At 38.6% G+C, this 27283-nt stretch overlaps 1 protein-coding gene across 1 annotated transcript; it reads left to right on the top strand.

The window, feature by feature from the left end:
• The first annotated feature begins 2669 nt into the window (after nt 1-2669).
• On the top strand, nt 2670-24468 carry LOC131640060 (uncharacterized). The gene is made up of 3 exons (XM_058910471.1): nt 2670-2947; nt 18691-21523; nt 24142-24468. The coding sequence occupies exons 1-3, from the start codon at nt 2670-2672 to the stop codon at nt 24466-24468; spliced, it is 3438 nt and encodes a 1145-aa protein (XP_058766454.1).
• Nucleotides 24469-27283: the final 2815 nt, after the last annotated feature.

The raw sequence follows: 27283 nt of genomic DNA on the forward strand, positions 1-27283 counted from the left end.
AAGAGACTCCCTCATTGGCTCAATTTTCGGTGTTGGATAATACTGGTGGGGATTCACAAAATCTTGAAGTGGGCCCTAGTAATTTGAAAATTTCCTCTTTTTCTCTCCCAATAAATCACGTGTCCTCCCCTCTAGTGGGCCCTCCCAGACACGCAACCTCTTCCATTGTGGGCCGGTTTGACTCAGCCCTTTTGGGCCTTTCCCATGCTGATTTTCGGTCCGTTCCAACCACTGTTTTACAATCTGATGGTGCTATCTCATCTAATCCAACAATCTCTCAGGGGCTTGAAATTTCCTCTTTCCCTTTGAACCCCGCAGAAGCGCTAGCCTCCCAGCCAGTAGCGAGGGAAACAACATCCGAGAATCTGCAATCTGGCGATGAAGCGAATGAAGCGGCGCCACATCTTTTATGTTCGGATTCTTTTTCAGGTAAGGGCTTCTCACCTACACCTATTGCGTTTCGTAACTCATTTCTTCCTCTGAGAAAATATGGAAAGGCTGGGATTCATGCTAAAAACAAGGGGGGCATTTTGAGAGGGTCTTTTTGAGAATCTTCTGATTCTGTGGATTCGAATTTTGGGGATATTTCGGACGTTGATGTGGCAAGGGGAAATAATAGATTCAGGGCTAAGGAGAGGGAATCAGTAGCGACAAAATTATGGGAGAAAGCTGTTGGTTTTGTGGTTCAAGGCGGTGGCTCGAATTTGGTTATGATTGAAGCAATGAGAGATTTAGAGTCTCGTGATAGAATTGCAGAAGGTCAGAAGGAGGTGCTTTCAAAAGGTGTCTTATGAATATTGTTTCATTCAATATTCGTGGGGCGGGAACTTCGCTGAAAAGGAAGTCGTTTGCTCAGTTTCGTCGAAGGGAGAATTTTCATTTTTGTTTTATCCAGGAAACTAAACTTTCTCAGGTGTCGGATTCTGTGGGTTTTGATTTGTGGGGAGGCACGGATGTAGAATGGTCTTATAAAGGGTCTTGCGGGAGTTCAGGTGGGATTATTCTACTATGGCAGTCAGGACTTTTTTCTTCCTGTTTCAGTTTTGAAGGCGAAGGCTTTGTGGGAGTCAGTGGTTTTCTGAAAGGGCAATTGATTTATTTGGTTAGCATTTACTCTTCTTGTTCTTTTCCTTTGAAGAGACGATTTTGGAGAGATTTAGAGGGCTGTAAGTCAAGGTTCCCGGTGGGAGAATGGTTAGTTGGCGGTGACTTCAATGCCATTCGCGTTGTGTCCGAGCGTATGAGCAGTGGTGGGGTGATCAATAATAGGGAAATGGAGGAGTTTAACAATTTCATAGGAAATTTGGATTTGATTGAACCTCCCTTTCTTGGGAAGAATTTTACTTGGTTTAGCCCGGACGGTAAAGTGCTAAGTCGTTTGGATAGATTTCTTATTTCAGAGAAGTTGATGGAGGATTGGAAGGTGGGAGGTCAAGTGGTTGGTATGAGAGGTTTGTCGGATCATTGCCCAATTTGGCTCAAATCCGATTTTTCGAATTGGGGGCCGAAACCTTTTAAGTTTTTCTCTTGTTGGACTAAACATGAAGGTTTTTTAGAGTTTGCGGAAAAAAGTTGGCTAGATTTGACGGTTCAAGGGAAGGCGATCTATTCTTTTAAAGAGAAGCTGAAATTGTTAAGAGGATCTCTTAGAAAGTGGAATGCGGAGGTGTTTGGTTTCTTAAATCTTGATGTGGAGGATGCCATTAAAGAAGTGGATATTTTGGATAATGTAGCGGCGGATGGGAGTGTGTTGGATTTGGAGGGTTTGGTGGCTAATCGTTCCTTGGCTAATTCAAAAGTGTGGAATTTGATGCGGGTTAAGGAGGGTATTCTAAGACAAAAGGCGAGAGCATTGTGGCTTCAGGAGGGGGATTCCAACTCAAAAATTTTTCATAGGGTGGTAAAACAAAGGGTGAAGAGAAACTTTATTTTAGGCTTGAACTCTCCAAACGGGTGGATTGAGGATGTTGACTTGGTGAAGGAGGAGATAGCAGATCATTTTAAGAAGAGATTTTTGGAGCCTTGTCAAGTTAGACCTAACTTGAATGGTATTTCTTTTAACTCTTTATCGGAGGAGGAGGCCAATTCTTTAGAAAAGCCTTTCTCAGAAGAGGATGTGAGGGAGGTCATTTGGAGTTGTGATGGTGACAAGAGTCCGGGCCCCGATGGGTTTACTATGGGTTTTTACAAGTCTTGTTGGGCTTTCCTTAAGAAAGAGATTTTGGACTTTGTTAATGAATTATATATCTTTGCTAGGCTTCCTAAAGCGGTCACGGCTTCCTTCTTGGTGTTGATTCCTAAGATTGATCATCCTTTTTCTTTGGATGACTATCGTCCGATTTGTCTCGTAGGAAGTATGTATAGGATTTTGGCTAAGCTTTTGGCTTCTCGGTTGAAATTGGTTATCCATAATCTTGTTTCAACAAATCAATCCGCTTTTGTTCCTAATAGAAATATGTTGGATGGTGTGCTCATTTTAAATGAGTTGATGGATTATTCTAAGCGTTTTAAGAAGAAGTGTATGATGGTTAAGGTGGATTTCGAAAAAGCTTAGGATTGTGTTTCATGGGACTTTCTTAGCTATTTGTTGCGAAGAATGGGCTTTGGGTCTAAGTGGCAGAGTTGGATCCGTGCTCTTATCTTCTCTAACTAAATGTCTATTCTTGTCAATGGTAGCCCAACTCGGGACTTTGTGGAGCTCTCGAGGTCTTAGACAAGGTTGTCCGCTTTCTCCGTTTCTCTTTTTATTGGTAACGGAAGGTCTTACGAGAATGGTTAAGAAGGCTTCGTCGGTGGGAGTGTTTAGAGGTTTTCCTTTAGATTCTCGCCATTCTTTAGAAATTCTTCAATTCGTGGATGATACTGTTTTAATTGGAGAAGATTCGTGGACTAATCTTTGGCTTTTAAGGCTATTCTTCGGGGTTTCGAGCTTGTTTTGGGTTTGCGGGTAAATTTGTCTAAGAGTAAGCTTTTTGGTATTAACCTTGAGCCCGACTTCCTTCAAGCGGCATCTTCTTTCCTTAATTGTGAGCTTGGTTCCTCCTCTTTTGTGTTTCTTGGCATTCCGATTGGTGTTAACCCGAGGAGGCGTGCGGTTTGGCGTCCCATGGTTTCTAGGTTGAGGAGGAGATTAGAAGGATGGCACCATAAACATTTATATTTTGGTGGGAGAGTTGTGATGTTGAATTCCATTCTTTCGAGAATTCCTATCTTCTTTTTTTCTTTTTATAAGGCTCCGGCGGCTATCATTAAAGAGCTTGTTTCTATTCAACGCCGGTTCCTTTAGGGGGGAGGGAAGATAAAAAGAAGATAAATTGGATTAGTTGGGAGGTGGTGTGTCGTTCGAAAAAAGAAGGCGGTTTAGTGGTGAAACATTGTGGTAGATTCAATTTGGCCCTTTTGAGTAAATGGAAGTGGCGCATCTTGAATGGTGAATCTTCTTTATGGACTAACTTTCTTTCTTGTATGTACGGCGATATCAAAAGAGCGATGCTTTCTCCGCCCACCTTTTCTTCTAGAAGCAAGGTCTCTCCTTGGTGGAGGGATCTTGTCTCCATTGGTGTTGGCTCGATTACTTCGCCCACTTCATTCTCATGGTTCAAGTCCTCTATCTCTTGCAAACTTGGCTCCGGCCTTTGGTTTGAATTTTGGAATGATAGTTGGTTGGGTAACACCCCTCTAAGAGATGTGTGTCCGGTTATTTTTGGTGCAATTGAAGATTCATCGACCAAAGTGGTGGATCATGGGCTTTGGCAAGATGACTCATGGAGTTGGAGCTTTCCACCGATTCATCCTTCTAACAGGGGAGCCATAGCTCAATTATCTTCCTTGATAAATCTTCTCCTTCCAGTTTAGCCCTCTCTCTCGGCTATAGATGGTTATGTTTGGTGGCGCAATCCGTCGGGTTTTTCGGTAAGTAATTCCTATGATGCTATTCTTTTGGGTTTACCTTCTTCTCCTCCGTTGAACAACACTAGTATGGTAGTGTTTGAGTGTCTTTGGAAAACAAAAGTTCCTAGTAGTATTCTTTTTTTTGGTTGGAGGATTATTTGGAATAGGTTGCCGACTAAGACGAATTTGTTCAAACGAAGGGTTTTACTCGTGTTTACGGTGATTTCCGGTAAACAACCGCTAGTCCTCCAAACTATAATAAATATGATTTGGTTACTCGCAGGATCGACTAGATTGATCCTAGGACACATAGTCAATTAGATTGTTATCAATATTCTTTAGAACCATGTTCATGATTCGTTGTCTTCGACAAATGTTATTCGATTGAAAACATACACTTTTAGTGATGACTTGATTATATGTGATTATGACTTTAAAATGTAAACAACGCAGATAACGTAACATGCAATTCTGTTTAAATGTAAAGAATCTTAAAACATAAAACTGTTAAAGATCTTGAAAGTAAATAACATGAAAGTAAATAACATGAAAGTAAATAACATGAAAGTAAATAACATGAAAGTAAATAACATGAAAGTAAATAACATGAAAGTAAATAACATGAAAGTAAAGATACAGTAATGTAAATGACAAGAAGTAAATAGAATGCAAGAATTTAAAGATATTCGAAAACGAAAAGCAATAAAAGATAATACTCATGTATTAAGATGGTGGTGTCATACGTACATTTTCTCAGCGAACTCGTTCTCGTTAACGCTTGATACTTGAGTAAATATGTGAGTGATTTGTACAAAATGAACACACGGAATTCTATCATAAAAAACTCCTATTTATACTAGTTTCGACCATAACGGCCCTACGCTAATCCGCTGCCACGTTTCTCATAAGAACTTCCAGCGATGACATCTGTGAATAAGCAGTTACGCAACTATCTTCGAATTTCAAATCTTCCCGCCTGAGTCCATCTTCGACGCGTGGCAGTATGTTAATAAACACTTACTAACAAACACGCTAAATAATAATACTTAAGCAAATTTATAAATTTTGTCTAAGTCTTCGAGGATATGTCCTTCCAATAGCTTTCAGTAGCCATCACCTTCATAAAAAACTTAGACGTTTCTTGCTATCGAAACATGGCCATCAGTAGCCATTTTATATTTCTCAGAGATGGTCATCAGTAACCACCTTGCCTTCGATCATACACTCCTTCGAAGCACATATATTTGTTCAACGAAATCTTCAGCTAACAAATTGCCCCCAATAAATGCCTGTTTCGAAGATCAACAGAAATAGGCGTTTTTTGCCATCATAAGATTTCGTCTCTTATTAAATTTTTGATAGTTCCAAGACTACTGACTAAACGTCATAATCATTGATAATCTCTGTTTCCGAAACGTCTTGTCATTCTCAAAATGTCTTCTCATAACTTACATTCCCACGTCCTTGACCTTACTTCCTGATCATTACTCCTATATACTAGGAGTAAGGCTGAATCTTTCGACCGCCATTGGATTAAATCATCATTCGCCACGTGTCCTTTGGGTTTTACCCAAAAGATTTAAAAAGGATTTCCGTTAAACCTTTAAATACTTTGGACTTGCACTCTTTTTACAACTTCTCATTCCTATTTCTCCGTCTTCTTCATCAAACAAAGGAACCAACATCTTCAAACTTTTCAAATCTGAATTTCTCAAAACTCGTCCGATGGCTTCATCTTCCAATGTTCTTCAACCTGCTCTAAAGCTCCAATCCACCACACGGTCTGGTGAACACGAACACATTCCAAACCCTAACGTTGAAGAAGTTCGCGCTATCTACGCTTCCCAGGTAATCATACCCTTTGAACTTTCTGGAAAATCTTTTGCTTTTATGGGTCCATTGCCGGGTGAAGATAACCAAACCCTAAGTAGGTTCTTCCCTGCTTATTATAAGACTAGGCCATTAGTGAGCAAAGCTAACACAAATGAAGAGGGTTGCTCTCCTTCAGGAGAATCTGCTAATGTTGAAGAAACTTCAACCGTAGCCCCTTTGGCTTTGCCAAAAATTAGGTTAAATTATATGACCAACTTTGTGAAAGTGTTTAGGTCACTCCCTTTAGCCAAAGATCCTGACTTATACTTTGCCTGGTTAGAAAAAGTAGAGAAAAAGAAAGAATCTGACTGGAAATCGTTAGGAATCTACGATTTGATCCAACTATCAAAAACAGGCTTAACATATAACCAACCCATGCTAGTAGCAGCGGTCCATTTCTGGGATGCTTCCCACAACACTTTCCACCTCCCATGTGGAATGGTCACCCCTACTCTCTTTGATGTAGCTGCGATTACAGGACTTCGACCAACTGGGGAAGACTTCGATCCCACTGAGATGGATGATGACACAATTGGCTTTAATAATTCGACAGTTACTTATACTGCGTTTATCCAACAACATCATGTTACCGCGAACGAAGAAGTCTCTGATGACGAACATATTGCCTTCTTGGCGCTATGGCTTTCGCGATGTGCTTTCTGCTCAAGATCCATACAAGTTGCAAAGAGATATCTTTGCATGGCTAATCAATTGCATAATGGAAAAAAGCTCAATCTTGGCCAACTACTTCTGGGATTTCTTTATGAAAACCTTAGCGAAGCTGCAAACCTTACCAAGAATTACCAATCTGGTACCTTACTTTATGCTGGACCTTTCTGGCTTTTGCAACTGTGGCTAAATGCTACGTTCGAAGCTCATCTTCCGTTTCGAGGGAAAGTCAAGGAGGAAAATGACAAAATCAGGAATCGAACTATTGAAGGAACTAGGTTGGCTTACCTGACTCCACAAGAAGAGCCTGGGAAACTTCAAGAATACTTCTTAGCGTATATGATGATGTTTGCCCAGCGTCGTCAATTCGATCCGTCTATGGCTCCGTTTGTACATAGAACCAAGGGTCCTGAATGGTTTACTCAGAAATTCCCACCAACATCTCAGGATCAACAAACTGAGCTTATGAAAATTTGGGAATCTTTTCTGACTCCAAGGTTGTTCCTCCACCGTCTTCGACCATCGAAAGGGCAATGCATTCTTGTGTGCTATCAACCAAATTTGGTTTCACGACAGTTTGGATTGGTCCAAATAAAACCAAAATGCTTATATGAGAAAAGGAGTCATATGTGCTTCCACACCTTATACTTGTCAGAAGGAGAATGTGAAACAAAAGTTAACAGATATGCTGGCGTCACCAACCTTTCCCCTATTCCTTTCGAACCTTCCTTTTACTGTACACCAGACTTCCATCAATGGTGGACGAATTATTATACTTCTCTTTTTTCATAATGGCCGAAATCCTCTCTTTCAATGAAATCAAAACCCTTATCCGGAGCGAGTTCAGACTTTCTGAGGATGAACTCCTTCGCCATTTTGTCACTCTTGAAACTTTGTTTGTCAATCAGGAGTTGGACTTCTACTTTGAGGAAGTCTTGGAAGGTGCTGTTTATCCAAACATGTTGGCTGAGTTTTGGATGAATGCTACTGTACGCATAGATCCTGAAGGTAGAACCACCATAGATTCTGAGATTCGGCATGCACGTTTCAGTATTACTCCTGCCACCATTGCTCACTTAATCAGGTGTAGTAACTCTGGGGAACGCTTTGATGACGATGGCTTTAACATGACCACGCATCTCATGCTGAGGTCCGTCATGGACAATGATCCTTTTAGTGCCAGAGTTGTTAGGATCTGGCATCAGATGCTCGTGGGCAACTTCCAGCCTCGGAGGATCAACGAAAACGACATCTTGGTTGAAGATTTGGAGTTCATCTTCTGTGGTCTTCGAGGGAAGAAGATCAACATTCCTTTGATGATATTCAAAGGTCTCGTGAAAGTTGTCTCTATTGGTACTGAACGGCAGAGGAACGTGACTTGCCTCCCATACGGAAGACTTCTTACTTTCATCTTTCAAAGGAAGGGTGTAGTGAGACGCATGCGTGAGGGCGGAGCCATCGACATGTTCGAAGCTGAAGCTTCACCCGTGTTGTCCTTGGAGGGTTTAAACCAAAGGATTAACTAACAACTTTCCTTTTTCCTTTATCTTAGGGTTTTTATGCTTTCTTTTTTTTTTTTTGTTGTACTTTCAGATCCTGTTTGGATCTTTTGTAATGCATGCAAACCCAAGTTATGAATGACAAATATTTTGAAATTTCTTTAGACTTTTCCTTTTTAAGTCTGTTATTCTGCATGTAAAGCCATTTTGATCAATATGGCTCATGTGTTTTGACACATGGCTAACCATTTTGGCTTTTCGTGACACCTCAAGTGTCTACGTTTTTGCAATCTTAACTTCGAACATGCTTGGCTTATATTTCTTCAAATACTTCCCATTTACTCTTAAGATCCTACGATCTTCTGCTAATTCTTCGATTTCATAAGCATTGTTCGAAAATGTTTTTAAGATTCGAAAAGGTCCTTCCCAATGTGGGGACCATTTACCAAGCGCCTGATTTTTTCGGTCTATAGGTAAAATAACTTTCCAGACTAAATCATTATTAACAAAAGTTTTACCTTTCACCTTTTTATTGTATGCTCTGGATACCCTTTCTTTCTGTCTTTTAATCATTTCCAATGCTCGAAGCCTGTCTTCGTCTAGATTTACCAACTCATTCATCATTAACTCCCAGTAAACGTTGGGAGAAATGTCTGCTTGTCTTTGTATTCTTACTGACTGCAAACATATTTCGATTGGTAGTACCGCATCATGTCCAAACGTCAACTGGAAAGGAGTTGTATTTGTAGCTTCTTTTGGAGATGTTCGACAAGCCCAAAGTGCTTGATCCAAAGTCTTATGCCAATTCTTGGGTTTCTTCCCCACATGCTTCTTAATAAGACCAATTATAATTTTATTTGCTGCTTCGACTTGTCCATTTGCTTGAGCATAATAAGGTGTGGATGTTAGCAACTTGAATCCTATTTCCTTGGCAAAGTCCTGCATTTTTCGTCCAGTGAAGACTGATCCCTGATCAGTTGTTATGCTTTCTGGGATTCCGAACCTATATATAATATATTTTTGAATAAACTCAATCACCGCTTCTTGGTCCACATTTGCCAATGGTATTGCTTCGACCCATTTTGTGAAATAGTCTATTCCTACCAAAATGTACCTTTGACCTCTGGATGATTTGGGGTGAATTTCTCCAATTAAATCTAAAGCCCATCCTCTGAAAGGCCAAGGTTTCACTATTGTACTGAGTTCATTTGCTGGAGCATGTTGTATACCTGCGTGTTCTTGGCATTCTTGGCACCCCTTGGCAAATTCTATGCAATCTTTCAACATTGAAGGCCAATACATCCCATAACGAAACAAAAGCCATTTCATCTTATGTCCTGCTTGATGTGCACCACATGCCCCACTGTGTACGTTTGATAGAGCCAAGTATGCTTCTGCTTCACCCAAGCATTTCAGCAATACCCCTTCAGGAGTTTTCTTGAACAATTCATTCCCCATTAGAAAATATGACAAGGCTCTATACTTGATTTTTCTATCTGTCTCCGTCGAAGGATTCTTCAAATAGTTGATTATTGGGCTCCTCCAATCCGTGTCTGCCAAAGAGTCAATATTTAGGACTTCGAACTCTTCCTTGTTGGCATAACCCAATTGTGAATTCTCTAGATCGCTCGGAGAAAGTTTAGTAGACATTGCTCTTCCTCTTACTTCGATCAATTCTTCCAATTTTTCTTTCGATACTTTGTATCCTGAAGCCAACTGTGCCAAGTCGTTCGCTTCTTGGTTATTCACCCTTGATACGTGTTTCAATTCTACATATTCGAATTTCTTGAGTAGCCTATTTGCAATGACAAAGTACATGATTAGATTCTCTTTGATGCACTTGTATTCTTTTGTTAATTGTTTGATGACCAATTCGGAGTCTCCTTTAATTTCGACTCTGGTTGCCCCCAGTTCTAACAAAGCCTCAAGTCCGGCGATTAACGCTTCGTACTCAGCTTCATTGTTGGAGCATAATGGTCCTTCGAGTTTGTACTTGAGCTTTGTTGGAATTCCATCAGGAGAAATTATCAACACTCCAACTCCAGAACCTTCTCTATGTGTCGACCCATCGAAGTACAACTTCCAAGGTTTTAGGTCCACGTAATGCTGATGATTCTCAACCACTGCGTGATCGACAATGAAGTCTGACACAATTTGGCCTTTCATTGCCTTGAGAGGTTGGAATATTAGCGAATATTCCGTTAGGGCTAAAGCCCACTTGCCAATTCGACTATGTAATATTGGCTTGGATAACATATGCTTAATAACATCACAATGAGACGAAACATAAACATCAACTGGCTTTATATAATACTTAAGTTTAATACAAGAGAAATACAAACAAAGGCAGAGTTTTTCTATAGCAGTATATCTAGTCTCTGCATCATTGAGTACTCTACTTAAGTAGTAAATGGCTCTTTCGATGCCATTTTCATCTTCTTGTGCCAGCATGCTGCCTATTGTTTTGTCTGATGCTGAAATGTACAGGCGCATGTGTTTCTTCCCGTTTGGGGGAGATAAGATTGGTGGACAAGTCAAGTATTGCTTTATCTGATCGAAAGCTTCTTGATGTTCAGCACGCCATTCGAACTTTCCTTGCTTAAGCCGTAGTAAAGGCGAGAAGGCTTGCGTGCGTCCACTCAAGTTAGAGATAAATCTTCTTAAAAAATTTATCTTTCCCAACAGTGATTGTAACTCTTTCTTCGTGGATGGAGATTTGGTTTCCATGATGGCTTTTGTCTTGTTCTGGTTGATCTTTATTCCCTTTTTATGGACTACGAAACCCAAGAAATCTCCTGCTTGTACAAAGAAAGCACATTTCAGGGGGTTCATCTTCAATCCATGTTTCCTCATTCTTTCGAATGATTGGCTTAAATGATCGAGATGACTCATTCCCGAAGTAGATTTTACCACAATGTCGTCTATATATACTTGCATGAATGTTTCTATAAAGTCATGGAATATAGAGTTCATTGCTCTTTGGTAAGTTGCCCCAGCATTTTTTAAACCAAAAGGCATTACAACCCATTCGTAAGTGCCTATTGCCCCTGGGCAACGAAACGCTGTCTTGGATACATCATCTTCTGCAATAAAGATCTGATTATATCCTAAGTATCCATCCAACATACTTAGATACTCAAAACCTGCGGCTGAGTCTACCAGCATTTCTGCTACAGGCATGGGATATTCGTCTTTAGGAGTGGCTGCATTAAGATCACGAAAGTCTATGCATACTCGTAAAGAGCCATTCTTTTTAATTACAGGTACTATATTGGCAATCCATTCGACATACCTTGTAGTTTGGATAAACTTGCAACGTAAAAGCCTTTCGACCTCTGCTTTAATCTTCGAATGGATCTCTGGCGCGAATCTTCTAGGAGTTTGCTTCACAGGTTTCTTCCCTTCTTTTATTGGAAGCTTCAATTCGACTAGATCCCTTCCTAGACCAGGCATCTCATCATAATCCCAAGCAAAGCAATCTCTATTTTCTTTCAGCATTTTGATGACCGTTGCTTTTAGTTCTGGCTCTAATTTCGCGCTGATATATGTTATCCTTTTTTGATCCCTGTCTCCGAGGTTTACTTCTTCGAGTGGATCTTGGGCTAACATCTTTATATTAGAAGCCATTGGGTCTTTTTCGAACCCTAAAGGTTCTTCGTCGTATATTGCATCTAATCTTTGGTTTGATCCTTCGTCCATAATCTCTTCGTCTAGGATCGTATCTTTGGAGCGTTCGAAATCTGTATGCACCTCCAATTCTGCTATCTCTTCTTTGATTTGGATGGTATCTACCTTTACATCTGCTAATTCGGCCTCGAGAGCCGCCTTCTGTTTGTTCTCGGCCACGTAGGCCGAAATCTTTTCGAAGAATGAAGACTCAGACATGATTAATGTCATCGTCCCAGCCTGTTGGCCGTATTGCTGCATGATCTTCTAAAGGTGCTGTATCCGTTGGACCATCCATGATCTCTCTATCCCATTGGAATCCGTTTGGGTGCAAAGTAAGATAATACAATGCATTCTTATTTGGGGTGTACATCTCTTCTGCAGTATGACAAGGTCCTATATTTGCCAGATTCCTATCGAAGTTGGATTTATTTACCTGGTTAACTTCAGCCATATAGTAACTCTGATCACCTTCGATGTTTTCTACTATGCCATCTTCTCTCCAGATTGTCACCCTTTGATGCATTGTTGAGGGTACAGCTGCTACCCCATGAATCCATTCCCTTCCGAGCAACAGGTTATAGTTTGCTTTTGCTGGTATAACCATGAACATAGTGGGTCTGGTAACTGAGCCTACTGTCAAATTGACTTGAACAACTCCCAGTGTTTGTCCTATCTTACCCTCATAGTTAGACAGGACCATGTTATGTGGTCTTATGTCCGTATCGAACATGCCAATTCTCTTTATCATATACTGGGGCATCAAATTTACTGCTGCTCCCCCATCAACTAGGACTTTATTGATGCCAACATTCTCAATCTTAGCCCTAATATAGAGTGGTTTCAAATGATTTCTCATACCCTCATCAGGCCTCTCGAAGAAAGCATTCTGCTCTTCGACTGCACCATTATTTAGCACATAGTAACACACAGGTCTGTGTTTTGCCATTTCTTCGATATCAGCCTCCTCACAGTCTTCTACCTCAGTTTCCTGGTTAAACTCGTGAGGGAGTACGGACACAACATTGCAATTTAAATTTATAGACGAGACTCCATCAGAATCAAAATCATTTGTCATTCTGTCCTCTTCGTTCCAGGAATTTGACCGCATCTTATCTTCTTCATCCAAGAGCTTTTCAGCTTCGAACAATGCACGTTCCACCGGAGGTTTGTTTGACTTTGCTCCCTGGTATGGGACTTGGTTGCTGCTAGTTTCTCCAGTTTCTCTTGGTCTATATTCCTTCTGGGCCCTTTTCATCCTCTGGTGCCTCCTCCATTGGGACCGAGACATAGGGTTTTTTCCCTTATAGTTCTCCAATCGATATGTCTCTCGATTTGGCCTTTGAAATTGTCTCCTATATGCCATTGCGGTTCTTCCTCCTTGGTCCCAACTACGCCGTTTGTTGGTTCTTGCATCGTCTTGTACCCATCTATCCCTAGGTGGATCTGCAGGGATTTTGAACGTTACCCTTCGAACTCTAGGGTGTGGACTATCTGGCCTCTTCGTTGGAGTCCATACATCGAAACCATACAAGTCAGGACGTAGCCCTTGAGTTTCTTGATTCATGGAGCAGTGCACACGTTCAAACGATCGTGCTAGCATCTCATCATAGGCTGCCCCACATCTGGGGCAGAGTGCAACTTCAGAGTTCCCTTTGTGGCATCTGATCAAAAATCCTAATAAGCTTTCATCCACCCTTGGGTACACTTGTAGTAAAGGATTTGGTTCTCTCCCTGGGTGTTCCCATCTTTCACGTCGAGCCCTTTCGAAATTGGCTTCGATTCTTCGATTCAGCATGATCGAACACCTTGGGCACATCCATTGTTTTCCACCATTTTTCTCATGGCAATTCCATAGGTAATCTTTGAGGCTTTCAGCTCTTAGAGGAACTTTAATACCCCCATTCTGCCTTGTCAGCCGTGTCTCTAGTTCGCCAAACTCAGATGTTGGGTGTCTGGCGCTAACCATGTTGACCACCGCTGGAGCAACTTCAGAGATTTGGATTTTCTGGAGTTTTATCCTGAGGTCTTCAGTGGCCTCATTGCTCTCTTCTTTTGGTGCTTCAGTCATCTCTGTTTGGGAAGCTTCTTCAATCTCAGTATTGAAGATTATTTCATCATTTAGGCTTTTAGTAGCCTGCTTTCCGTTGAGCATTGCCTTAGTTTCCGCCACTTCGATCTCCGATACTTCCACCATGTTGATATCTTCTACCTCACAGAGGCTAGCATCAGCAATGTTTAGGGGATTGGTATCGACCCTCATGTGACTCTTGGTCTTGTCAGCAAATTTCAACCTTCCATCATTGATAGCATTTTGAATTAGATCCCTGAAAAGAAAACATTGTGAAGTTTTATGGCCTAAAAACCCATGATATTTACAGAAACCTCTTTTCTTCCGTTGTTCCAACGGAGGAATTTTGGAATTAGGAGGTAGTATCATTTGGCCATCTTTTACTAATAGATCAAATATTTCATCACACTTAGTAATATCAAATGTATAAGTTTTCTTAGGAAACCTATCATTCTTATCATTTTCTACAGGGTTCTTTCCATTTGCAGGATTTAATAGTTTGCAGGCATAAGGTGGTGCCTCTTTTAATTCTGCTAAGTCTATTTCGACTTCCTCCAGGCTATATGAGTCATTGCAAGACTCATCATCAGCGTCTTCGGCTTCGACGTACGCTATCCTTTCCTTCTTATGACTTTTGTTAGCCCTAGCCTTTTCTGCTTTCAAGCGTTCGACCTGTCGAACTCTATCTGCCAACTGGGCCATGTCCCTAAGGTATTGGGTATCTAATTTCTTTCTTATTGAGTAATCTAGACCACCTGCAGCCATTTCGACAAGTTCGTGCTCAGGAACTGTCGTAAAGCACCTAGATTTCAACAGACGGAACCTATTCAAATAATCATCAATAGTCTCCGTGAATTTCCTCTTAACACTGGCCAATTCCTTCAAACTTATCTTAGTTTGACCCATGTAAAATTGCTCATGGAACAATCTTTCTAGGTATGCCCACGCATCTATCGAATTGGGTGGCAAAGTAGTAAACCAGATAAAGGCATTCTTTGTCAGCGAACTAGGGAAATACTTGATCCTCAAGTCCTCGTTTCCTGCCAAGTCCCCTGCTTCTGTTAGATACCTAGCAATGTGTTCCACTGTCGATTCGTTAGTTTCGCCTGAAAATTTTGTAAATTTGGGTACCTTAGTGCCCCTAGGTAATTCTGTCTGCATAATATAGTCTGATATAGGGGATGTATAATTTGGACGTCTGAGTCCAGTACTTAGGCCATTATTGGCCATCACCCTTTCTATCATAGCAGTCAAGTTATTCTCTGTGGCCAGATTTTCCCTTCTGACTCTTTGAACAACCCCATCTGGATGTTCATTTCTACCTACAACTCTTACTCTGGGTTGTTCTTCCTCCGTTTCTTGTCGAACGGGGACGGTTCTTTGACTTGAAGTCTCTAAATTAATTACTGGAATTTCTTCCGTCCAATTCGTCTTCCGCAAGGAGTTTATATCTCGGATGGTTGGTCTCGATGATGGGCCCTCATCTTGTATACGTTCTAAAACGGGCATTCCCTCTTGGTATGCGGGCTGTTTATCTTTCCTTTTTGGTTGTGTTACACCCATGAACTCCGCCATCCGATTCATTTGAGATGACATCTTTTGGAAAGTTTCTACATTTTCCCTATTTGTGCAAGTAATGTTTGTCAACAATGGGGTAAAGATTGAAGTCAATTCTTTGGCTAAAGCCCCTAGCATATCATGGTTGCTTGCATCCATTTCTTGTCGAAATGCTGCTTGGCTGTTTGTGGTATAATGAGGCACCTGGGTAGAAAAACCAACGTTGTGTGTACTTCGACTTGCAGATCCCACATTTGGTGAAAATGTCGCATTATTAGTTGGGACATAAGTAGGTCCGGCCCCTCGTACGCCTGATCCAAAAGGAAATGGCATCCCGTATGGAGGATTTGGCCTCCATTCGAAAGTTGAATTCGTGCCTTGACTAGACAAGTTATTCGCAGCATTTGTTGAGGGAAACGGTAATACTTCCTCTGCACTCGTGGTCGAAGGTGCAGTTGTTGACACTGAAACTGGCAAAGTCCCTGAAAGTCCTGTATTATTTTCAGGCACCGACTGGGAATTATCTGCAGGTCTCGATCCATTTGGACCCGTTGTATCCCTTGTTCCTTGAGTGGAATTCGAATTTGCCGCTCCTGATCCTGTGCCTTGTGAGGGATCTTGATCACCCCCTGTACTGGCTGTAACAGCCATTTTCTTGTTGTACCTTCGTTTGGGAACCGGTTGTGCACTGTTTGTTAATTTACCGTTCCTAAGGTTCATACAAGGTCTTGATATTGTCTAGACAAAACAAAGCAATTGATTAAAACAATCCGTTCGACACTGTCCCACTGGGCGTGCCAATTTGTTTACGGTGATTTCCGGTAAACAACCGCTAGTCCTCCAAACTATAATAAATATGATTTGGTTACTCGCAGGATCGACTAGATTGATCCTAGGACACATAGTCAATTAGATTGTTATCAATATTCTTTAGAACCATGTTCATGATTCGTTGTCTTCGACAAATGTTATTCGATTGAAAACATACACTTTTAGTGATGACTTGATTATATGTGATTATGACTTTAAAATGTAAACAACGCAGATAACGTAACATGCAATTCTGTTTAAATGTAAAGAATCTTAAAACATAAAACTGTTAAAGATCTTGAAAGTAAATAACATGAAAGTAAATAACATGAAAGTAAATAACATGAAAGTAAATAACATGAAAGTAAATAACATGAAAGTAAATAACATGAAAGTAAATAACATGAAAGTAAAGATACAGTAATGTAAATGACAAGAAGTAAATAGAATGCAAGAATTTAAAGATATTCGAAAACGAAAAGCAATAAAAGATAATACTCATGTATTAAGATGGTGGTGTCATACGTACATTTTCTCAGCGAACTCGTTCTCGTTAACGCTTGATACTTGAGTAAATATGTGAGTGATTTGTACAAAATGAACACACGGAATTCTATCATAAAAAACTCCTATTTATACTAGTTTCGACCATAACGGCCCTACGCTAATCCGCTGCCACGTTTCTCATAAGAACTTCCAGCGATGACATCTGTGAATAAGCAGTTACGCAACTATCTTCGAATTTCAAATCTTCCCGCCTGAGTCCATCTTCGACGCGTGGCAGTATGTTAATAAACACTTACTAACAAACACGCTAAATAATAATACTTAAGCAAATTTATAAATTTTGTCTAAGTCTTCGAGGATATGTCCTTCCAATAGCTTTCAGTAGCCATCACCTTCATAAAAAACTTAGACGTTTCTTGCTATCGAAACATGGCCATCAGTAGCCATTTTATATTTCTCAGAGATGGTCATCAGTAACCACCTTGCCTTCGATCATACACTCCTTCGAAGCACATATATTTGTTCAACGAAATCTTCAGCTAACAACTCGATATCAATATGTTGTTTTGCCCTTTGTGTCGAGGGGTCGATGAAGATTTAGACAACATCTTTCTTTTGTGTCCCGTTTCTAGAATTTGGTGGTCGAAGTTATATCGGTGGCTTAGGATTATTGATGGTGACGAGAAAATTTCTCTTATTGATCAATTTTGTTGGATGGAGGACATTTGCAAGAATACTTTCTCCTTTGACTTGGGTTGGTTCTTTTGCTTAACACTTTGTTGGATAATTTGGAAGTGTAGGAATGATGTAATTTTCAACAATTTAGTTGTTTCTCATTTTGATGGGTTTAATTTGTTTAAATCTTTAGCTTGGGATTGGTTTAATGCCTTTAATAAAGGTTCTTGTAATTTATCTAGGGATGATTAGTTTTTTGATCCAAGACCTTTTTTCACTTGATTGGTGTTGGTCTTGGTTGGTAGGTGAGGCGGTCTTTTTTTTTTGCCGTTGTTTTTTCTTCTTGTTCTCGGGTTTAGCACCCCTGGTGCTTGTGAAATATACCTTTGGCTTATAAAAAAATAAAAAATTATTACTTGTACGTCGGTGGTTATTATTATTTTTAATTTAAAAAAAATGTAGGGAGAGAGAAGACTTGATCATCTAGAATATTCTATAAAAAGATAAAAGAGAGAGTATTTTTGAATTGGTCGAAATTGATATGTTTGAACATATATTCAACATCATGTTCTAATTTGAAACTTTCTAACGAATCTAAACTAATTGGGAAGATCAGAGTAAAATGAAACAGGAAACCTCACCAGCAACATGTTCAGAGTTTTAACCAAAGAAAAGGAAAATGGATCATTGTGGAAGAAACTAAGAAATATGACATACAAGTTTAATTAGTTGAAGTTCTTCTTTCTCTCCTCTTTATTTGAAGCTCTTGAATGAGTCTCATATGAGTGGAAAGAGAGCAAATATGAGCCTAGATTCCTCACCAGCAACACCCTTATAAGATTTTTGCAGTAGATGCCGGCAAGTAGGGGTGATCGTATCCGAACCAATCTAAAAGGAAAACCGCAAACCGAACCAATCCAAACCGAAAACCACAAAAACCGCGTTTAGTTTGGATGGTTTTGGATGATTTTTGGGCCGAACCGCACGGTTCGGTTCGGTTTGCGGTTTTCATTTCACAAAATCGAACCAAACCGAACTGAACCACATCTTTAACTAAACTGTTGAATTTCTATAATTAATTTATTATATTTCCAATCCAATTGCAATATGGTACACTCACGTCACGTGACTCACTATTCCTTCATTCTTCCTTCCTATTCAACATTTCAACTTCATTCTCTGATTTCTCTCTCACTCATTCTAGAGAAGCATTTGGTGTATATGTAGTACTGATAATATTTAGTCCTGAAGTTGTAATATTATATTAATATTTAGAACTGAAGTTATCTGATACTTGTATATGTAGTATGTAGTTTATTAGTTAGTATGTAGTTTATTAGTATGAAAAACTGTATATAGTATGTAATATGTCTCGGACCATGCTCCCATATGGATCAAAGATAACAAGAGAGATTGGGGACCTAAACCTTTTAGATTCAACAATCTTTGGTTTAATCATGATGATTTCTTTAGATTTGTGGAGGTGGAGTGGAAGAAGTTAGAGGTGAAGGGTAGAGGGGATTTTTGCTTTGTGGAGAAGTTGAAAGCTATTAAAAGCAAAATCCGTGTATGGAATAAAGAGATTTTCGGATGGATTGATCTTAACATAGAAGAAGCGGGGAAAGAAATGCATTTTTTAGATAACAAGTTTGCTCATTTTGCAGGTAATGTTCCGGAGGCGATTGTTATTCAAAGATCGAAGGCGGCTATTGATTTTTGGAACAATCTTAATATTAAGGAAGGTTATCTCCGCCTCAAGTCGAGGCAATTATGGCTTTCCGATGGTGATAGTAACACGCGTTTTTTCCATAATTCCCTTAAAGCTAGAAGAAGGAGGAATGCTTTATGTTCTCTTTCCACTAATAGAGGAGTGTTGGAGAATGCCGTGGAGATTAAAGACTTTGTTCATGATTTCTTTAAGTCCTTTTTTGAAGAAGACTTTGAGAGAAGGCCATCTTTTGGTGATTTGGGTATGAAGAAGCTTCTTGAGAGGGAGGCGTGTAGTATTGAGCGCCCTTTCTCGGAGGAGGAAGTGAAGATAGCTATTTGGTCGTGTGACGGTAATAAAAGTGCGGGACCGGATGGTTTCTCTTTGGAGTTCTATAAGAGGTTTTGGATGGTGATTCGAGAAGATGTGGTGAAGATGTGCAATGACTTTCATAATAAATGCTCTCTTGTAAAATCGATTACGTCATCCTTTGTTGCTTTGATTCCTAAAGTAGTCAATCCTCAATCCTTAGGCGAGTATCGCCCCATTTGTTTGGTGGGGAGTATCTACAAAATTATTGCTAAATTGTTGGCGGCTAGATTGAAAGAGGTTATAGGAGGTTTGGTTTCTCCCAATCAAACCGCTTTTGTCCCGGGTAGGAACATGATGGATGGGGTTCTTTTGGTTAATGAAATCGTTGATTGGTCGAAAAGGAAGAAAAGAAGTTGTCTTTTGCTTAAGGTGGATTTCGAAAAAGCTTATGATTCCGTTTCATGGCAATATCTTAGAGAAATTTTGTCTTTGATGGGTTTTGGAGAGAGGTGGATGAGGTGGATGGAAGCTTGCATTTTTAATAACCATATGTCCGTAATGGTTAACGGAAGTGCTACTAAAGAATTTAAGGTGCATAGGGGCTTAAGACAAGGTGATCCTTTGTCTCCTTTTCTTTTTGTTATTGCCATGGAGGGTTTAACGGCTCTCGTGAAAAGGTCGGTTGAGTTGGGTAAATTTAAGCCTTTCATGTATGGGGAAGGTGAGTTTGTGGATATTCTCCAATTCGCGGATGATACCATCATTTTAGGAGAAGCTTCTTGTGACAACATTTGGAACCTTAAGGTTTTGTTGAGAGGGTTTGAATTTGTGTCCGGATTGAAGATAAATTTTTCTAAAAGCAACATCTTAGGGGTTAATGTGGGTGATTGGTACATCAATGCCGCAACGAAGTTTCTTGCTTGTAAGAAAGGAATGTTTCCTTTCAAATTTTTAGGAATCATGGTGGGGGAAAGTCCGAGGAAAAAGAAAGTGTGGACGGAAGTTGTTAATAAAATAAAAGGGCGTCTTTCTTCGTGGAAGGGAAGGAACATTTCCATGGGAGGTAGGCTCACTCTTATTAATTCGGTTTTGAATTCAATTCCCATTTTTAACCTTTCCTTCTTCAAAGTTCCGGGAATCATTGCCAAAGAGATTAGAAGGCTTCAAAGTGAATTTCTATGGAGAGGTAATTTTGAGAAAAGGAGCATTCATTGGGTGAGATGGGATGTTGTTTGTAGGCCTAAGGAGAAAGGTGGATTGGGGGTTAGAGATGTAAAGGAGGTTAATAAAGCTTTACTTTTGAAGTGGAAGTGGAGAATTTTAAACGATGATAATGCTATATGGAGTAATTTTCTTAAAGTGAGGTATGTTAGCCCAAAATTAAATTTGCAAGATCCTAGCGGAGAATTGAGTAGTAGTGAAGACTCGATTTGGTGGAGGGATTTGTGCAAGATTAATTTACTAGATGAGCATGTGGAGTACGGTTTTACCGAGTGTTTCAAAAGTAATTGCATGAATGGGAAGGATACGCTTTTTTGGCATACCTTGTGGGTGGGAGACAAACCCCTTCGCTTTTCTTTCCCGGATTTGTATGATTTATCTCCCAAGAAATTTTGTTCGGTAGCGGATATTTTGAGTTGGGTTGATGGAAGACATGTGTGGGATGTTCAAGCTTTATTTTCCCGGGAAGATGGTAGTGTTTCGGTTGTGGGGGCAGCAGCGGCATTTTTGCCGAGTTGGCACCGGTTTTGTGAGCTAGTTGACGGTTTCACTCCAAGCGAAGTTGCGAGTGACACTTACGGTTGGTTCATTAACTCGGATAAGGATTTTACGGTTGCGGGCATTTCGTGGATAATTAATGAATCTAAATCCGTAGCTTGGGAGCTTCATGTGATTCGTTCTTTGAAAATTATGTGGAGCATTCCATTACCGGCAAAGATTAAGATGTTTTCTTGGAGATTTTTCGTCGAGCGCCTCCCGTCTAAAGATCTTTTATTATTAAGAGGAGTTACTAATTTGGCTAATCCGGATTGTGAGTTTTGTGGTGATCATGTTGAAACTTCTTTTCATCTCTTTTTTCATTGTCATATGGCGAAAGAGATTTGGAAACATATGTTTGAATGGCTTGGCATACCGGAGGCGATTACCATGGCGGAGTTTCTTGATTTTGGAGTTTTGCAAGAAAAGGTGAAGAACATTAGTAGAAAGGCTAAGATCAATGTGGTTTGGTTATCTACGATTTGGTGTCTTTGGATCATGCGGAATGGTATTATATTCGACGGGAAGGTTTTTTGTTTTGATGTCGTTTGTTCTAATATTATTTTCCTTTCTTGGAGATGGTTATCTAGCAGATATTCTAAGTTTAGATCCAATTACTACGATTGGTTTAAACTTCCTTCATCCGATGCAATCACTCTCTAGTGTCCTCTGTTTGTAAGGGTTGCACCCCTAGTGCGAGTTTTATCAATCAATTGCCTATTAAAAAAAAATGAATAACTGAAGTTATATTAGTAATTTAGGATGTAGTATATGTAAAATACATAGTATGGTACTGTAAAATACATGATACACTTATATGGTACTAATTTTGGTGTAAAATACATGTATGGAAGAATGAATTATTTTGGTGTAATTAGTATGAAAAACTTCTTTTTAATGGTACTGTAATATATGTAATAAATGTATGGAAGAATGAATTATTTTCCTTTTTTTTATTTCAGTACATTTTTATTTTATGGTGTAAGCCGTAGCCCACCTAACCGATCCTAACCGCATTGGTTTGGTTTGGTTTGGATGGTTTTTTAAAAATTAACCGAACCAAACCAAACCGCATGCATTTTTATCTCGCGGTTAGGATGACTTTTATGCTCAAAATCGAACCAAACCGCACCGCGAACACCCCTACCGGCAAGTCATCCTGGCTCAAATATACTCTCTGCCTCTTCATGCAAGACTTTTGAGCATTAATTCTAACTATCACATTTCATATTTGATTTTCTATGCTCTTGGGATTCATGTTTGTCAATGTATTTATAAGTTGAAAAATGTCAAAGGCTGAAATTCCAACTTGCATTATTTCACCAACTGATTCTTGATTCTCTAGAGGGAAAAATATTCATTCCATTTAACTTGTTGAGGTTTCATGCATCACACTAAATTTGAGAATTTGACAACTCGATTTTATCCTATTTATTTTGTTCTCTTCATTTTTACTTTTTTTTAAGTCAAACTTGGGATTATTTTAGTGCATGTTTTGATTTTTTAAAGTAGTTTAGCAGTTAAACTTAATTCTTTAAAATTGAATAAGTGGATATTTACGAGTTTAAACTTACACTTCTATAATTAATCTCTCTACACATATATCAACGGAATTTTCTTTCAATTTTAAAATAAAAAGAGATTTTATTTACATATTTCAATGAATTGGTAACCATTATAAAAATTCACGCATATAATTATGAAGTCTAGAATTTAAATGCAAGATAGAGTTTAATCTAACAATATCAAGCATCTTTTAGAAATTTATTTTGTGATAAATTTTAAATATAAATCATCATTTCATAAATTAAATAAAAACGATTTTTATTCAAATTTCAATTTTAAATAATAAAATAAATTATAATTTATAATTTTTTAAACAATTAAATTTTTGAGTTTAATAAATATGCACTAACAGTATAAAATAATGTTACACTGTCATTCGATAAAAAATCATCAATCTTCTATGTCATTATATTTTTTTAAAAATAAGAGAGTGATTTAATTGAATATATAGTTATAATTAGTTGTCAGTTTAAAATATTTTACAATGCATCATCTATTTTTTCTAAATTTAATCAAAGATTCTAACATTATTTCATTAAGTTAGTTAAGTTAAACAGTTAATTATGCAGAGACATTAGATTATACTAACACAAATTTAAATCGGTGACATGTCATTTTATTGAGCTTTAAAGAATGAACTTCGACAATTAAATTATTAAAGGAAAAAAAAAAAGCCTAATATCCGATATGTATGAATGTTATTAATATCTGACTAGATGAAATTTGAATTGTGTCGAAAGTCATGTGCTTGAATTGATAAAAGAACAAATCTCGAACAACGTTCTTCTTGTCTGGAATCAATTATTGATCTTTCTACTTGTAGCTAGCTTGCAATAAAATTTGGATATGTAGAGGAACAAACAATCAAACTTAAGTTGACTTGCCACATTTTCTTCCCAATACTGTTTTATTGATTGAATCATTTATTGTTATTGTGGGAATAGAATAAAATAAGGAAAGAGAGTAATAGTGTTAACCACCATTGTAAATGAGAATTTTTGTAGTTAATCAAAGAGTGTTTTAAGATCTTTGATTATGAAAAGAATGCATCGCTATAATCCAGGTGAGGCTCATACAAAAGTTAAATACTCCATATGATATTGGAAGGTTAAAAATCGAAAGATGTCTTTGTGATTTGGGAGAGAGCTTAATTAATGTCACTCTCTATAATGAAAAAGTTGGGAGGATAGGCAAAGTAGGCCATGATGACTGACATTAGATGACATGCCAATTAGTTACCCATATGGCTTAATTTAATGAAAGACTTATTGGTGAAATTGTACTTCTAGTGGATTTTATAATCTATATTCGATTTTATAATCTATAGTGTTAAAGAGGCGTAAAGTGTAATTACGGAGAATTCGATTGAGCATGAAAGGCTGAAACTAGCAGAAATTTGAAACAAATTTGTTCCTTTAAAAGTAGCACTTTTGGTGTGGCGATTATTCCAAAATAGAATTCCATCTAAGGATAACCTTCACAAGAGAGGGGTGTTGAACAGCTCTCAAACGAAATGTTTTTTTGGTTGTAGGACTAGAAAATGTTTCTCATGTTTTTTTTAGTGTGGATTAAAACTGCAGGTTTGGACGGCGATCAATCGATGGTTAGACATCTCTACTGCGCTACATAATTCAATTATTCCAAACTTTCAACAATTCAGAGGACTGTGCAGAACAGGCAGAATCAAGACTGAAAAATTCATTGTTATATGGTACGCGTGTATTTCGTTAATATGGAAATGGCGTAACGAGAAAATTTTTAGAGGAAAAGATATATCAGTTGAGCACCTAGTTGAAGAAGCAAACATTTTGTCGTGGAAGTGGTTGAAGAGCAAGGCGAATGGATTCAATTACTCTCTCGGGTTGTGGTTATGCAGCCCTAGACAGTGCTTAGGGTTAAGTGGTTAGAGTTCCATCCCGGTTCAGGTCGACACAGCGGATGGAGACCTTCATCTTCTTTGAGCATAGCTCTTGTCGACCAATGTCGTGAAGTTTCTGTTTGGCTTGCTCTGTGTTGGAGTCTTTGCTATCGCGGACTGTTTTGCTATCTTGTTATCTACTGGTTATTTTAGCCTATTTTTGTTGTGGAGTTAGTATTGGAGCTGATCATACAATGATGTTATGAGTATGTTTTTATGTCCATTTCTTTTTCTGGTTTTTCTGCAAGACCAAGTATATTGCAGCTTGGTTTGTAACAGACTTATTTAGCACTGCATATGCATTAATGTAATACATTTCTTTTGGTTGTTTCAAAAAAATATATATAAGAAAAGTCTATGGTCTGAAAAATACGTTTTCGCTCTTCTGCTTCTACAGGCCACTATGTGGATGGCTTTTAAATGCCCCATAGCTTCTTTCCTTCAACACAACTTACTCAAAACACTATACTTCTTCTACATCAAAGAAACATTATTTATTTATTTATTTTCAACCTCGTGTCACTTCATCCTTTTAATGCTCTCCTTTTTTTTTTTTTTTTAGTATTTCTAACTTGTGGGAGACAAAGGTTGGAAAAAGGTGGCACTTACATTTTAGTACCACTTATTTGATTTATGTACTAATATTTTTTTAACATTTTCTCATCAATGTTACAATAAAACAAGTTTCTCTTTCATTGCAATTTTTCTAAAAATCCTATTTCTCTTATAAGTAAACTCATTCTCCTACAACTTCTCTAAATCAATTTCAAATTTTTGATAAACCTCTTCCTTTCTCATCACTACAAACAATAAACTAATTGCTTTCTATCTCCAAATCACATTTCTATTTGCTCGTCAAACTAGGTAAAATGATCTAAAATTCTTATTCTTAATATTGGTATGTTTTATTTGCATCTTTCTTTTTTATTTAGGGATAACACATTTTGTTAAATCTTTCCTTTAAAATTCGTTTTTCGGTAAAAGTTTTGACATTTTTTTACAGGGTTTCTTTTTTTTTTTTTCTTTTGTTTCAGGTTCATTTCAGTTTTCAACTTTAGTAGGATACCCACTTTTTTTAGATCCATCGATAAGAACACACAAATGGGCATTTTTTATATGTTATTTTTAGATCTGGTCTTTCTGATTTTGATGAAAAAATTTGTGTAAAAGAATTCTGACGCGGCGGTTCTGAGACCGACGACCGGAGATATGGCTAATATATTTGATTTTTGGATTTTGAATGTAGAGGCCAAGAGGATTGAAGGTTCTGTAAAGTGTGGAAACTAACTCAGAACCAAGAAATTTGGCACATACATATAGAAACATATTGGCTTGTGTCTAGTCAAGATTTCTGTAGGAAATTTCTCATCTTCGTCGATCACTTCAGCTACGACAGCACATTAAATAGACAAAACTGACACCACATTGCATGTATCACCATCAATCTCTTGTCTTGAGGAATCTTCTGCCACCATCTCTCAATCTTCTCCGTTAGCATCTTTTTTCTTGAGGGGTGGTTGATCTCTCTATAGCTGGTGTCCTGGCCACTTCGACCCTTGATTTAATGGGTGATGTTAAGAGTGAGATTCTGGCAACCTTGTTAGTTGGTTCCTATACTTTGTGGCTTCTAGAACTTGCCATCTCTCGAGATGCTTTCTTTTGACGCTGATAGTGTCTACACTAGGTCATGTTCATATGGATTTTTCCCTTGTGTGTATTTCTTAGAGACTTGGACGATTTTCTAGTGAGTCCAAGTCGAATTCAGTATGGAAATTTCTCAACCTTTCTGGCTAAGGTCCCTTTTGTAGTGAAGACGTACCCACTCCGTAGTTGGCACCCTCGACGAAGGCATATGCATTTTGTTTCGACTCCATTTGTGGCCAAAGGTCACGTTTTGTGTCCTGTAAGGGACACCCCTTTTGTTGAAGGCATAATTTAGCCTTGCTTGGGACCAGTTATCCTTTATTGCAGGTTTAGGCTTACACTTCTCCAGGCCTTCAGTAACCTTCTCGTCGAACATTGAGTTGTACCATGGACACAACATAACTTTAGAATCTTTCAGCTTCCACCTGTTGGAGAAATCTATGAATTCCTCTTCATCTTATGGGAATACTTCCTCTTGGCTTACATTTCTCCGGGCCTTTAGTAACCTTCTCGTTCGGGCTTTCAGTAGTCTTAACTACCAAGCATTGGACCGGCTCAACGTATTTCATATCATTTATCTGCAGTGGGTCAACATACATTTGCATCTGATTTTTTTCTTTATCAGCAAACTTGAGTCTTCCCTCGTTTAACACACCTTGCACAAAATCACTGAAAAGGACACGATAGGAAGTTTTATGACCAAGGAAATTGTGAAACTTACAAAACCCTTTTTCTTCTGTTGCTCTAAAGGTGGCATCTTTACCCCGTTGGGGATAATAATTTGTCCATCAGCAATTAAGAGATCGAAGGACTCATAATACCTAATTACATCGAAAGTATAAGTTTCAGCAACATATTTATCATTTTTGGACTTGATTGGGTTTTCCGTCGGAAGGTTTCAATAGTTTACAAACGTAGGAAGGTCATGGCTTTAACTCTACCAAGTGGTCGTATTTGTCAAAACTTTTACAAATGGAATCGACTCAGGTTAGAAGGTTGATGACGCTCATCGTAGTGGTGGTGGTGGTGTTTTGGGATAAAAATCGGATCTTGACTAGAGTCAACAAGAAACTGACGAATTGGGAGTTTGATCTGCTTGTTGAGTTTACCATCTTCACAGTAAAAGTAGCTTATCGAATTTGGGTTTGAGAAGACAAACC

The sequence above is a fragment of the Vicia villosa genome, unplaced genomic scaffold (genome assembly GCF_029867415.1).
Source record: "Vicia villosa cultivar HV-30 ecotype Madison, WI unplaced genomic scaffold, Vvil1.0 ctg.002925F_1_1, whole genome shotgun sequence".
Taxonomy (NCBI): domain Eukaryota; kingdom Viridiplantae; phylum Streptophyta; class Magnoliopsida; order Fabales; family Fabaceae; genus Vicia; species Vicia villosa.

What these genes read in the sequence shown, in the direction of transcription:
- LOC131640060 (XM_058910471.1), top strand. Translation starts at nt 2,670, where the DNA reads ATGGTAGCCCAACTCGGGACTTTGTGGAGCTCTCGAGGTCTTAGACAA. An exon ending in AGCTTGTTTTGGGTTTGCGG is followed by an intron (nt 2,948 to 18,690) that starts GTAAATTTGTCT and finishes TGATTTCTTTAG; the next exon opens with ATTTGTGGAGGTGGAGTGGA. An exon ending in GTATTATATTCGACGGGAAG is followed by an intron (nt 21,524 to 24,141) that starts GTTTTTTGTTTT and finishes TTAAAACTGCAG; the next exon opens with GTTTGGACGGCGATCAATCG.